The sequence below is a fragment of the Notamacropus eugenii genome, chromosome 2 (assembly GCF_028372415.1).
Source record: "Notamacropus eugenii isolate mMacEug1 chromosome 2, mMacEug1.pri_v2, whole genome shotgun sequence".
Lineage (NCBI taxonomy): Eukaryota > Metazoa > Chordata > Mammalia > Diprotodontia > Macropodidae > Notamacropus > Notamacropus eugenii.
The window spans coordinates 41,548,032-41,562,327 of NC_092873.1; the positions used below are offsets into that span (position 1 = coordinate 41,548,032).

General features: G+C 41.8%; 1 protein-coding gene across 7 annotated transcripts in view; it reads right to left on the reverse strand.

Annotated features, from left to right (window-relative positions):
* Positions 1 to 14,296, reverse strand: part of ALDH3A2 (aldehyde dehydrogenase 3 family member A2) — a 51,355-nt gene that overhangs the window by 12,759 nt on the left and 24,300 nt on the right. For all 7 annotated transcript variants that reach the window (XM_072640003.1, XM_072640001.1, XM_072640005.1 and 4 more), the window contains 3 exons: positions 11,640 to 11,757; positions 8,713 to 8,854; positions 5,479 to 5,645 (listed from right to left, as the gene is read on the reverse strand). In XM_072640003.1, coding sequence (XP_072496104.1) covers positions 5,479 to 5,645; positions 8,713 to 8,854; positions 11,640 to 11,757 — 427 coding nt within the window. The remainder of the gene's footprint in view (positions 1 to 5,478; positions 5,646 to 8,712; positions 8,855 to 11,639; positions 11,758 to 14,296) is intronic.

Genomic DNA, 14,296 nt, shown 5'->3' on the forward strand with positions numbered 1-14,296 from the left:
TTTTGTCTCATGTTTCTGTCTTCTTCAATTTGGACTTACAGAGTAGCTGAGCCTCAGCCCTATATGGCCTGTCAGACACTCCAGGAAGTCAGGACCAGGGGTTGCTCTGGCCTGTTTCTGAACTTCATCCTCATAGAAACCTCCAGCTCCCTGTGCTGTGCCTGGTCTCTTTTGCCTCCCCTCCAGGTTTTGATTTCTAGTTAACCAGGCCCACTCTGTACCATTCTCTGCTATTCAATCCCTTGTCCTTCTGTAGCTCTTGGCCCTGGATCACAGCCGCCACCTGCCCTTTCTGCTCTCACTCCTTGGCTGCTATATGTTACTGGAGAAACTCACACAACTGGGTTGACTGGGCCCATATTACCTAACATCACCTGGACTCTCACTGCTCCACTCCCCATACCCTCCATCTCAACTGTACCAAGAAGTGAATCCTACTATTGAAGACCTGGAAAATAAAGTACTTACTACCAAATCTTTGGCACTAACAAATAACTCAATTACTAGAAATGGATGATCATCAATAGGAATGATGGATGCATTTCCTGGGACCACATTCATTTTGGACTTCTGTGGCTTCTCCACCATTCCTCCACGTTCCCATACAAGGTACTTGCTCCTCCCCTGCCCTTTCAGCTTTCTTTCACGTGGGTCATTATCCATTTAATTATAAGCTTCTTGAGAGCAAAGACTGCCTTCTTCCTCTTTGTCTTCCCAGTGCTCTGCACAGTGCCTCGCACAAGGTAGGTACTATTGACTGAGCAACTACCTGACTCACAATTGACTCCTATCAGAACAAGAACTTGTGGAGAGGAGGAACTTTTGATTCCCCTTTTGTATCCTTAGCAATTAGCACAGTGCTTTCTGCATGACAAGCGCTTGATAAATGCTTTTTCATTCATTCAACTGGGAGAAAATACTCATTACAGAGGTGATACAAAGTAAATTCTGGGGAGATGGGAGAAATCAGGACAGCTTCCTGAAGAGGCTACCCTGGAGGAAGGAAGTGAACCCTGAAGGAGGCTAGGAAATCCATTCAGCAAAGGGAAGGAGGGAATAGATGCCAAGCAAGGGAAACAGCTGAGGAAAAGGCACAGAGATGGCAAATGGGCTACCAAGTATGAGGAACAACAGGCAGACTGGTTTGGCTACAATGCCAAGTGTGTGCACTAAGTCTGCCGAGGGAGGCTGGTATCTGACTGGGAAGGGCTTTTAAAGGCACATGGATTAGATCCCATTGTCAACAGGAAGGAGCATTTGGGACTTCCTGAGCATGGAATGCCAAGGGGAGCCCCGGCATTAGGAATCTCACACTTCAGGAGCCCTATGGAGGATGGATTAGAGAAGCGAGAGAAAGAATGCAAGAGTCCTGGCTGAGAAACAGAAGAGGCCTGAACCAGGATACAGCATGGAGGAACAGTGTTCGAGTGTAGCTGCTAACTGAAAGTGAGGATAGAGGAAGTGAAAGATGAGTCCCAACTGAATGAATGACGGCAAGCTCAATGGAAAGAGCCAAGTCAGAAAGAAGACAGAGTTTGGGCAGGGGAAGGTTTAAAGATAATAAGTTGTACATTTTGAGATGGAGATGCCTGTAGGAATCCAGCTGGAGATTCAAGTAGGGAGCTGACAGCATATGGATTAGGACTCAGTAGAGAGAGGAAGGTTAGATGTATCTGGGAGTCATCTGCCTAAATATGAAAGTTAAACCCAAGGGAGCAGATGAGATCACCAAGAAGAAAAGGGGATCTCAGGGGCATTGGGGCAGGACTCTCCCTTCCTCCAATTTTCTTTCCACACAGCTGCCAGAATCATTCTCCTTATGCACAAGTTGGATCACATCACTCTTCTCAAAAGCAATCAATGGCTCCCTATTACCCCTGGGATAAAATGCAAAACTCTAGGACTGGCATCTAAGACTCTTCACCATCTGGGTCTAACCTATCTTTCTAATCTTATTTCACATCACTCTCCCTCATACCACCTTTGTTCCGGCCTAGCCATCCCTATGCTATGCCCATAGCTTATCTCTACCTTTTAGAATTCTTATCTTCCTTAGAAGACTTTGGAGGCCACACATGGGCTCTAGAAAGCTTCCTTGGCTCCCCCTCTCCTGACTGCCAACGCTGGCTCTCACCTCAAATTACCCTGAATTCTACTCACTGCATTCAGGTCTTATCTTCCCCATTTCTCCCAGTAGAATGTAAACTTGTTGAGGCCAATGATGGTTTGGCTTTGTCTTGCTGCTTCTCAGTGCCCAGAACAATTCCTTACAAAAAGTCGGTGCTTAATAAATGTTGGTTGAGTTGACAATGATGTTTTCTCTACACTGACAGGCTCCAGTTCATCCTTGTTCTCTGGCCAGCACCTGAAAATCCTTCCCTTTTAATTTCTAGCATCCACGAACAGTTGTCTCAGTGTTCCTTCCGTAACCTTTGGACTCTAGGAGGCTTCCCTACACCAAGTTCATCTGGTCTCTGCTCCATGACTTATTCAAGCGGCCCACTCTTGGTGCCTCTTGAGCAGATGGGAGGGATACCTGAAGATGAAATCCTACAAAGCATCTCCAAATTTGAGAGGTTGGTGAGAAAACAGGAGCTGAGGCAGGAAAGAGGAAGCAGCAAAAAGGATTGGCTTGATTTCCATCCCAGCCTGAGCTGCCACCTCTGGGAATCAGACCCCTTCTACCTCTTCTGACTCACTCCAAGCCCCTCCTGGGTCTCTCTCCCACTGACATCAGGCCTTGCTGAGATCACATGACCACTGGCTTAGCTCACCCAAGAAGGAGGTTGGCCTTGCTTCAAAATGGTTTTATTTTCTAAAGTTAAATAAATAAAAATTTAAAATAGTCAATCAAAAAAGCCTTTATTAAATGCTGACTCACTGCCAGGCACTCTGCTAAGCACTGAGGATACAAAGAAAGGCAAGAACAGTCCTTGGCCTGAAGGAGCTCGCATTCTAATGGTGAAATGTAAATAAATGGATGTATATAAGATGTATGCAGTGCACAGGGCAGGCCACCTCAAAGGAGTAGGCAGGGGGAAGGAGCGAGGGACATGACAGGCTTCGGGAGAAGGCAGGAACTGAGCTGAGTCTTTAAGGGAAACAGGGAAGCTAAGAGGCAGAGATGGGGGGGCGAGAGGAAAGGGGGAAGAGACACAGCACCCCAAGCATGGAGAAGGCCAGTGCCACAGAAGAACTGGCCAGTGGAGCTCGACTGTGATGGGAATGGAGAAGAATGAAGTGGAAGACTGAAAAGGGAGGAAAGGAGCAGGCAGCAAAGAGCTTGAAATGTCAAGGAATTCTGTCCTTGATGTGGGAGGCGATGGAGAGCACCTAGAGCTATTTCTGGTCTTCTGGTCCAAACAACAACCCTGAGGCTCCTGCCCCTCCCAGCTTTATCTATCTGTCCGTCTGTCTGTCTATCTGTCCGTCTGTCTGTCTGTCTGTCTGTCTGTCTGTCTGTCTGTCTGTCTGTCTATCTATCTATCTATCTATCTATCTATCTATCTATCTATCTATCTACCTACCTATCTATCTTTCCTTTCCTATTTAAAGGGCCCATCCCCTGACTACCTTTTAAAGAGGACTATTCACTGAATGGATACTACCTCACTTTAAGTGAGTACCTGAAAAGACCCTAGCCTAAAAGGCCAAGGTCTCCCATTGCATCATGGGCCATCTCCAGTCATCTTGATGAGTATCTGGTCACTGGATCCAGATGGCTCAGGAGGAGAAAGTGAGGCTTTCAAGTGTGATCTTGCACAGCCCTCCCTCACTCAAAGCTTGACTCAAAAGTCAAGTGCGAGTCATGTCATCATTTCTCTGATGTCATGGTCCTCTTAGAAAATGAAGAAAGAACACAACAATACCCGTCTGGCTCTACCACTTTAACTAAAAAAGAAACAAACAAAAAACCCAGCACAAACAAAACTAGGCATGCTGACCCTCAACTTCCAGGCTCTGTTTCCCTACTCAAAGCTGGCACCCTTCCTTACTGCTCCCCCCAAAACATTTGGAACAAATACTTCTTCTGGCCACTGTTACAAGAAGAACCAAGAGAATATATATGATAACTACAGCATAATGAAAATGGCACTAAAACAAAATCTACTTTCAAATAAGGGACCAACTAGTGAAGGTCCCAGAAGGCAGCAGCGCCACAGCAGAGGGTGGGCGGCCTGGACTGACTACCAGAGAGGGTCACTCTCAAAGCTTTGACATTTCATGTTTTGTTGTTCAGTCATTTTGCAATTGTATTCGACTCTTTGTGATATCATTTAAGGATTTCTTGAAAAGGATAATGCCATTTGCTATTCCCTTCTCCAGTTCATTCGACAGATAAAGAACTGAGACAAGCAGAGTTAAGTGACTTGCCCAAGGTCACACTGCCAGTAAGTGTCTGAGGCCAGAGTTGAGCTCAGGAAGATGAGTCTTTCTAACTCCAGGCCTGGTGCTCTATCCACTGCACGGGCTGCTCAGACATTTCATGTATCATGTACATGTATCATGTATTCAATAGCTTTTCTTTGGCATGAGGGAAGAATTCATTTTGGGGGTGGGAAATAATTCTGATATAAAGACAAAAGGCATCAATAAAACTTTTTTTCCCTAAAAAAAAGAAAAAAAAGTTCATTTTATTAACTGATCAAACCTGAGCTGGTCCTTTGCAAGGGCATAACCCTATTGGACCTCCATTTTTTTCTAGGTTCTTAGTCCCAGCAACTGAGGGTGGAACAATTCCTCCTAGTGAGAATGGTCTTTCTTGGCCCACTGGCCATCCTGGCTGCCTCTAGACAGCAGCCTCCTCTTAGCCACATCTCCTTCCTCTCTTCCCAGTTATTCCTCCTCCTCCTTCCAGTTAGATGAGCTGTCCTGGTGAGCCACAATAGGAACAATGACTTCAATGAATTCCACCAGCTAACTTACTCTCCCCATTCATGAGACAGGCTTCCAAAAGACAGGAGGTGGAAGAAGACATCACTGACACAACCTCTCTGCCCCACAAGGTCTCACACAAAGGCCACAGAGGAAGCACACCTCATACTTCAAAAACTCCCTGTCCTTCCCCCACCCCCATCCATGTCCATTTCCTACTCCCCTGCCCTGTGTGCCCCCAATTAAATATGGAGAAACCCATCAACCACCTAACCAGGGATGTCATATAGATTAGGGACAGAAAAGCAAGCTGCACTTGAAATAATGATTCCCCATCACACTTCAGGGTTGTTTGTGAGTCACACACCTTAGGACATTCACCCTCGTAGGACTCAACTATAAGTCAGAAAAGTTTGGGAAAGTTTACGAGCATTTTGTAAGCTCAGTAACATCCTATGGGCCCATTAACCCAAAGAGAAATCCAATAATGTAGTCCTCCTTGGTGAAGTCTAGCTTTAAATCAGACAAACACTTTCTGACTTATTGACAGAAGAAGGCTGTATTTTGCACCCAGACTTCCGGTAAGCATTCCCTAACACTCACCTTATTGTTATTAGAAAACACATAGAGGGCCAGGGGTTTCTCTCGCTGGTTTATGAACTGTATAGCTTCATCCGCACTTTTCACAGGCACTATTGGGAGCACAGGACCAAAAATCTCTTCTTGCATCACCTTGGAGTTGGGGTTAACGTCAGTAAGGACAGTTGGGGCTGCAAGGAAAAAAACATACCCAAATAACATTGCGGGAATGAGGTAGCCTCCTGTCTTCTTCCACTCTGACCACACCTACACATGTGATCACCTGCCTTCTGACCTGGGCTCTATGCCTCCTCATACACCTATTTGCTCACTCTCTGAGCAGGTGCTTGTACCTAAGTTATCTGCATTGGGCAACCCAGTGCACAGAGCAGGATGTCTGCATGTCTTTTGAGTGTAGGTGCCTTCCTCTCTAGGGCTGCAGGTACTTCTTTCCTTCTTTATCCCTGCCTTACTGCTCTTACCTTTATTGTCTCATTTGATCCCTATAACAAGCCTCTAAGTAGGGAAGACAGGCAGAACTAGCATTAATAGCTCTATTTAATAGGTACAGAAACAGAGCAAATGACCTGTGCTGTTAAGGCCAGAGGAGAGTAGATCTTGTGACATTAGCTCAGTGCTCTGTCCTCTTTCTCCGACCGGCATAAGCTACAGGAAAGCCAGTCCTCTTCCACACTACAAGACAAGTCAGTGGTGATCCACTTAAAGCTAATGCCTAGATGCCACGCACAAAAGAAACAAGGCCTACTTTATTTAGTCTGGCTTTTATTTTAAATGTGAACACACATGATATGATCTAATTCAATTCTGCCAAGTTCTGACACCAGGCAATACTGAGGCCACATGACCTGTGAAAGGCTCAACAGCCGTGACCAGACTCTGCAAAAAGTGATAACAGCAATGTCAACATCTGTGTCCTGAGATGGATACCAGTGAGAATGAGGAAACCTGAAGGTTAAGCAAGTCCTCAACAGCCACAAGGACCTGTGCAGAGGGGACTTAGTTCAACCAATCTGTCCCAGTCCTTGCTGCCTTCATTAGACCATCCTGGTAGCAGATCTGATTCCTCAGCTCAGCAAGGCCCAGTGTTGCAACTAGCTCAGAAAGCTTTTTTAAAAATTTAAAAAACAAGCACTTCCATAACAAAGGAGAATAGAAAAAAAGGAGTGCACCTGAAACTGCAGATCTCTTATGTACAACTTGCTTTTCCTTTTCAATAGATAATAAAGTGATCATGTAACTGCCCCCACCCTCCCAAAGATGGCCACCATCAGATACAAATATGTATATTTATCTAAAACCATCCCATGCATGCTCATATTTATCAGCTACTTCTCTGGATGCAGACAACATCGCCCTTCACAGGATCTTTCTGGTTAATTTGGGTATTTATAACAGTTAAAATGACTCGGTCACTCACAGTCATTCTTAGAGCAGTGTGGCTGTTACCGTGTACAATGTTCTCTTGGCTCTGCTCACTTCGCTCTCATTGTTTCATGCAAACCTTTCCATGTTCTTCTGAAGCCATCGAGCTCATCATTTCTTAGAGCACAGCAGTATTCCATCATAATTACACACAACTTCTTTTATCATTCCCCCATGGACAAGCATCCCCACAATTTCCAGTTCTTTGATACCACAAAGAGAGCTGCTATAAATATTTTAGAACATATAGGTTCTTTTCCTTTCTCCCTAATCATCTTGGGCAACAGGACTAATAGTGGTATTTCTGGATCAAAGGATATAGGCAGTTTTATAATTCTTGGGCACAATTCCAAATTCTTCTCCAAAATGGTTGGATTAGTTCACAATTCCACCAACAATAAATTAGTGTATCAATTGCCCCACATCCCCTCCAAAAGTTGTTGCTTTCACCCTCTTTCATTTTAGCCAATCTGATAGGTATTAAATGATATCTCAAGACTGTTTTACTTTGCATTTCTCTAATCAATAATGGTTTAGAGCTTATAAATTGTTCTAATTTCTTCATCAGAAAACTGCCTGTTCATATCCTTTGACCATTTATCAATTGAGGAATGACTAATACAAGTCATTATAGATTTGACAAGTTTTTTCATATATTTGAAATATGAAACCTTTATCTGAGAAACTGTCTACAAAAAAGCTTTTCCCTAATTTTCTTCTTTCCTTCTAATCTTGGCTACGTTGGTTTTATTTGTACAAAATCTTTTTAATTTAATGTAATTGTGAAATTATCCATGTTATACTTCCCAATATTTTCTATCTCACCTATTCATAAATTGTTCACCTGCCTATAAGTCTGACACATATTATGTTCCATGTTCTTCAAATGTTTTTATAATATCTCCCTCTATATCTAGGTCATTAATTCATTTTGACCTTATCTTGGTAAATGGTATAAAGTATTGGTCTATACCTGATTTCTGCCAAACTGCTTTCCAGCTTTCCCAACAATTTTTACAAAACAATTAATTCTTGCCTGCAAACCTTAAATCTTTACACTTGTCAAACACAAATTTACTACAGTCATTTGCTGCTATGAGAAGGCCTTTCCAGAGGGAATAAGAAAAGATATTTTGGCAGCCTCTTGGCCAAACAGAAGTGCCACCTGGTTCTTCAAAGGTAAAAAACAAAGCCAACCACAATGAACCAGTAAAGTGTTTCTGGAACAATTCTGCCAGTCCCTGGTCAGGGGCCGCTATCTCTTCTTTATGTTCCAGTTTTCCAAGTGCCAGGATAGGAACAATTCTACTTATTCTACCTTCCTCCCAGGGTGGTTGTAAAGCCAACACCAGGCAACAGGTAAAAATATCATTTGAGAGAGTACAATCCATTTAAGTTGTAGTTATAGGGAAGAAGTTGAAAACAGGATGTGTGTTGGTTCCCCAGTGGATGGAGGAGGAGCCCTGGAGTCAGGAAGACCTGAGTTCAAGTCTTGTCTTTGATACATACTGGCTATATGATCCTGAAGAAGTCTCATAAACTACCAGGGCTGCAGGAAACTCTCTGAGGCAAAGACAAGTGCCAGTCTCCACTGGTGAGGACAGTGTCTACACCAGGAATCTCCCATCTAAATAAAACCACAGGCCCAGACCATACCACTGCCTCTCAAACAGACTGGATAACTCACTTACACCAGTATTTATTAGTCATTACATTCAAGGCTAAAAAAATAATAATTAAAAATAGCATTCACAGTATTCACAGGTAAATAAATTAATACACCATCATCTCCCACATTAAAAAAATGTAAAATACCTATATATCGTGTAGCTTCATCCGTCTCCCCTCCAAAAGCTATCTTTTGTCCTTCAAGTAAATTTGTCACCCTTTTAAAATGACGAAGGTTGATGATCCTTTCATAATCAGGAGACTTTTTTATTTCTTCACCATAAAATTCCTATTTAAAATAATTAAATGTACTTAGTTTTAATGCCCAGATTCATAGTTCCACCATTTAATCTGAAGAACCCAGAACATACCCAGGTCAAGAACCTACCTTGTTTCCCAAATCATCATCATATTTCTACCCATTGCTCCACACTGCTTATTTGTATTATCTCTAGCTAAATGATCATTATGGATGGGGTTTTGAAAGATCATTGTTTGGAATCAAGTTCCGTTGATGGAAAAGGAAAAACCCAGAGATGATAAAAATTTCTCAGCTATTACATATTGTCTTTATCCAGGGTGCCCAAGAGAAGACTGGCACTTAAGATATGCTAGTCAATAAAAGTCCTGATTTTTAGGCTCTTCATTCTTCCCTACACAACCATGTACACAATCACAGTTCAAAGGAATCAATCATGCCCCTACCTTCACTGTTTCCCTCTCACAGATAGGACACCCCACTGATCAAAGTTCATGAATATCATTGATGCTAAAGAGCCGTAGCCATTTTGCACCTCTCTTCTGCTTTCAGACATCTCCACGAAGACAGATGTCAAGGGCCTCAAATTTTGTTGTCTATTTTGTGAGAACCTATGGACTCCCAAGCATGGAAAAATAAAGGTTCCCAAGGAATCCTCCCTGCTTATAAGCACAGGGGAACTACAACTTGAGAGATATACAAAACCCAGGACTGCCATGAAATGATGACCCAAGTCTTTACATGGTCCACAGACTCCAACTTCCACAACCTCTCATTTCTGTGAAGTATGCAATCATCCTGGGAAGAACCTGAAGCCACTCGTGGTATGACACCTCCCCCCACCCCACCCAGTAGAGGAAATGGAAACATGGAATCAAGTTGACAAAGCAAAACAAATGGAATCACAGTAACAAATATGACTCATTTTCTGCCTTCGAAGTGTCATCTTTCCTCAAGTTCCCCACACTTCAGAAAGAGACAGGAAAAGCCAGACATTCATTCTGCTCAGAATGTATACTATATGAAGGGATTCCTGAAACTACAGAGCAGATGAAACTTGTTCGGTGAAGTCATTTGCTCCCTTCTCTCCAGTTCCATAACCACCTGGTCCAGGCCTTCAGCAACTCAGGCTCAGATTACTCAACAGCCTGCCAATGGCTTCTGTCTGTGATCTATCTTGTACTCCAATGTCAGGTTAGATTCCTTTTCCTGAAATCTCACTTTCATTCCCAAATCAAGCTCCCTATGTTACCTATCAGATAAAGTCCAAACAGGATTCAGAGGACACCATCACTTTCTCATCTAACTCCATCTTCATATGGTCCCCTCTAACACAAGCTCTCCTTTCTAGCTAGGTCAGTCTCCTTGGCATCCCCTCACAACATTTCCTGTTAATTCCCTCATCTCTGCCTTCACTCATGGTGATCTTTATGTCAAGAGAATGTCCTCTCCTTTCTTCAGTGGCAAGGCAAATTCTAAATTCTCCTGAATAATTAATAAATGAATTCTCCAGAGAGACAGGTTCATTTTCTGCACATAACTGATGATGCTGTCTGAGATACATTGTGTTTACATTTGTGGTTCTCCATCCTAGTTTCATGACATGTCAGGTCTATCAAATGATCTTAAGAGTTGTCACCAAATTTCTCAAAATTCTCTAGTGTTTTTCATTCACTTTAATAAATAAATGACACACAGCAAAGTGAAGACTACACCTCTGTGTCATGTGGGAGATAAGGATTCAGTACACCAACAGGGCAGACCCACATGTCCTAGGGAAGCCTCTCTATACAGAGAGGTTAAGTCAGCTGTCAAAAGTTCAACGTGTAAAAGCTTAGCCCCCAGGCTGGCTGATGAGCAAGGACTGCTCTCTGCATCTGTAGGGGGAGTGCCCACAGCAGTCAAAACACCAACCCTTGGAGTACTGCATTCACTATGATTTATTACTTTTAGAGAGGGACCCCTATCAGACAACAGGGGATCAATTCCAAAGAATAAGGTAATCCAAATTCCAAAGGTAATCATTGGTTCATACATGTAAATCAGTCTGATAGTTTGCTGTCTGCATAATACTGTGCACTCACCAATCACCTGCCCAATAATATTACTAGTAAGGGAATTACAAGAGGTTGAACACCAATGGATTAATTACTTAATTCAGCACCTCTCCCCCACAGATGGTTAAATTACCAGCCTGTTTCTTTGAGCTAGACAGCAATGAGCTCTATTTGACAATTTTCTTTGAAATTGTTCAAAATTAGATGAGTAATCACTGAGACCAAGACAGGGAAGCACACCTTTCTCATCATCCTGCCTAGCCTACACCCCCCATTCTGTTCAAAAGACTGATATGACAGAAATCATCCAAGGATTCATTGAGAGACATTGCTGACAGTCATACTTATCAACACACAGACATGCAAAAACTAGTTTATTATAAACACACATATAAAAACGTGTCATATATCATAGCACAGATCCACCACATATAAAAAACCAGTGGGTCCTCAGTAGTAGGCCTAAGCTATATTCTATAGGTTTGGTTACATAAGCCGGATGGAAAAAAAGGAATTTTGCAAAGGGGAGAAGAGGAAGGTAATGAGTTCGATATCAAAGAACGGAGAGCAGAAGAGGAAGAGCTACACCAGGTAAAATAATCAATGTGTCAATAAACACCGAGGATGTAGCTGGAATCTGTAGATTAACCATTAACAACAAAGCCATGGCTAGTTACATGACATTTTAATCTTATGCAAATGGCAATTTTAATAAAGCCAAGTGAAAAATTCTCTGAAAATACTGAGTCTTCACTCACCTTCACAGTTTCCTTTATCTTCTCCACAATCTGACTCTGAAGGGATGGTTCACAGAGAATGTAGTCTGGAGCAATGCAGGTCTGACCACAGTTCATATACTTCCCCCAGGTGACACGTCTAAAGAAAACAAGGGGCAAGATGAGATAACTATATTAAAACTACCCTCTACTGGTTCTTACTGTTATTCAAGGAATCCATTCATAAATTCCCAGAAGGAAGAAGAAATAAAGTAGTACTGAACAAATAATCTTACCCTCACAACCAGACTCTGTGCCTTATCACAGAATAGAGACAATTCTCATTTATCTCTGTTAATGGAAACAGATGCCAATAATCTCCACATCATTTCAATTTGGCTTTAGAATATGTCTTCATGGAAGACGGCTGAATAATCAGGAACTTAGCTGAGCTCTCCCAAATTCCCTTCCAAACAACTTTAAAGTAACGATTCAAAAACAATTTCTGGAGTGGTGGAACAAACAAAAGGATGAGATCAAGCAATTTTCCATTCCAAGAAAACTCAGAAGGACAGAAGAGATCTGTCTCACCAAGGTGAGAGTGGAGAACAGTTCAGCGCAGGCATCAGTGGGTGCCAGCACTAGGTCCTGTCCCAGCAAATCAACACAGGGAAGTGAGAACCCTAGTCACAACTCCAGGACAGAAATGAGTATTTGTGGTTGCTCACAGATCAGAGCACAGGCCAGAAAAGCAGTGACTACACCTCTTAAATGACACCACCTCGGAAGAACTGAAAACATGTAAGTCCCCAGAATTAACTCTGAAAACAAGAGTTAATTTTTGAACAGAATTAAAAAATCTGAAGCTTGGGAGAATGTCCCCTCCACCCTAAGAGAAGAACTTTAACAAGTAATTAAATCAAGAAATAGGCTAGAAAAATGAGACAAAAAAAAAAAAAAAAGAACCTGACTACAGAAAGGTACTATGGTGACAGGGCAGATCAAGGCATAAACTCAGAAAAAGACAACAAAGTCAAAACACCTGCAAAGTCGCAAAGCAAAATGTGAATTGATCTCAGAACCAAAAAAGAACTCCTGGGAAAGCTCAAAAATGATTTTAAAAATCAAATTAAAAAGGTATAAAGAAAAATTGGGAAAAGGAAAGCAAGTGATACAAGAGAATCATAAAAAAGAGTCAATAGACTGATAAAGAAAGCACAAAAAAATGGAAAAAGATGTACAAAAATTACTGAAGAAAACAACTCCTTAAAAAGTAGAATTGGCCAAATGGAAAAGGAGGTACAAAAGCTCATTGAAGAAATTAGAATTGGGTAAGTGGAAACTAATGACTCCATAAGACATTAAGAAACAATCAAACAAAATCAAAAGAATGAAAAAAGTACAGAAAAATGTGAAATATCTCATTCGAAAAACAATGAAGACCTGGAAAGAGATCAAGGAGAAATGATTTGAGAATTATTGGATTACTTGAAAGCTATGACAAAAAAAAAGCATGGACAGCATCTTTCAAGAAATTATTAAGGAAAACTACCCTGATATCCTAGAACCAGAGGGTAAAATGGAAGTAGAAAGAATCCACCTATCACTTCCTGAAAGAGATTCCAAAATTAGAACTCCCAGGAAGATTACAGCCAAGTTCCAGAACTCCCAAGTCAAGGAGAAAATATTGCAAGCAGTCAGAAAGAAATAATTCAAATATTGTGGAGCCATAATCAGGATTACCCAGAATTTGACAGTTTCTACATTGAAGGATCAGAATACCATACCATATCATATCATATCATATCATACCATATCATATCATATCTGGAATATAATATTCCAGAAGGCAAAGAAGATAGGATTATAACTAAGAATCACCTACCCCGTGATTATGAGTATAATCCTTCAGCAGAAAAAATGGACATTAATGAAATTGAGGACTGTCAAGTATTTCTGATGAAAAGACTAGAGCTGAACAGAAAATCTTATTTTCAAATATAAGACTCAACAGAAGCATTAAAAGGTGAACAGGAAAGAGGAAACAAGGGATTCAATAAGATTAAACGGTTTACTTCCCTAAGAAGAAAGACGAGTCTTGTAACTCTTAAAAACTTTATCACTATTAGGGCAGTTAGAAAGGGTGTACATAGACAGAGGGCATGGGTGTGAGTTGATGATAATGGGGTGATATCCAAAAAAAAAACATAAGTAAGGGATGATAAAGAGGGATACACTAAGACAACATGGAAGGGAAAGGCAGAATGCGGTATCTCACATAAAAAACATGCAAAAGAACTATTATAGTGGAGGAGAAAATGAGGGAGTGGTGGGTAATGCTTGAACCTTACTCTCACTGGAGCTGGCCCAAAGAGGGAACAACATATACACTCCGTTGGGCACAGAAATCTATCTTACCCTATAGGGAAGTAGGTGGTGAGAAGGATAAGAGAAGGGGGGAAGGACTGATAGAAGGGAGGAGAGATTAGGGGAGACAGGAATCAGAAGCCAGGAGGGACAGGGTAAAAAGGGAGAGAGAGAGAGAGAGAGAGAGAGAGAGAGAGAGAGAGAGAGAGAGAGAGAGAGAGAGAGAGAGAGAGAGAGAGAGAGACAGGAAAAATGGAATTTGGAGGGAAATACACAAAAAAATCACAAACATGAATATGAATGGGATGAAATCACCTATAAAACGGAAGTGG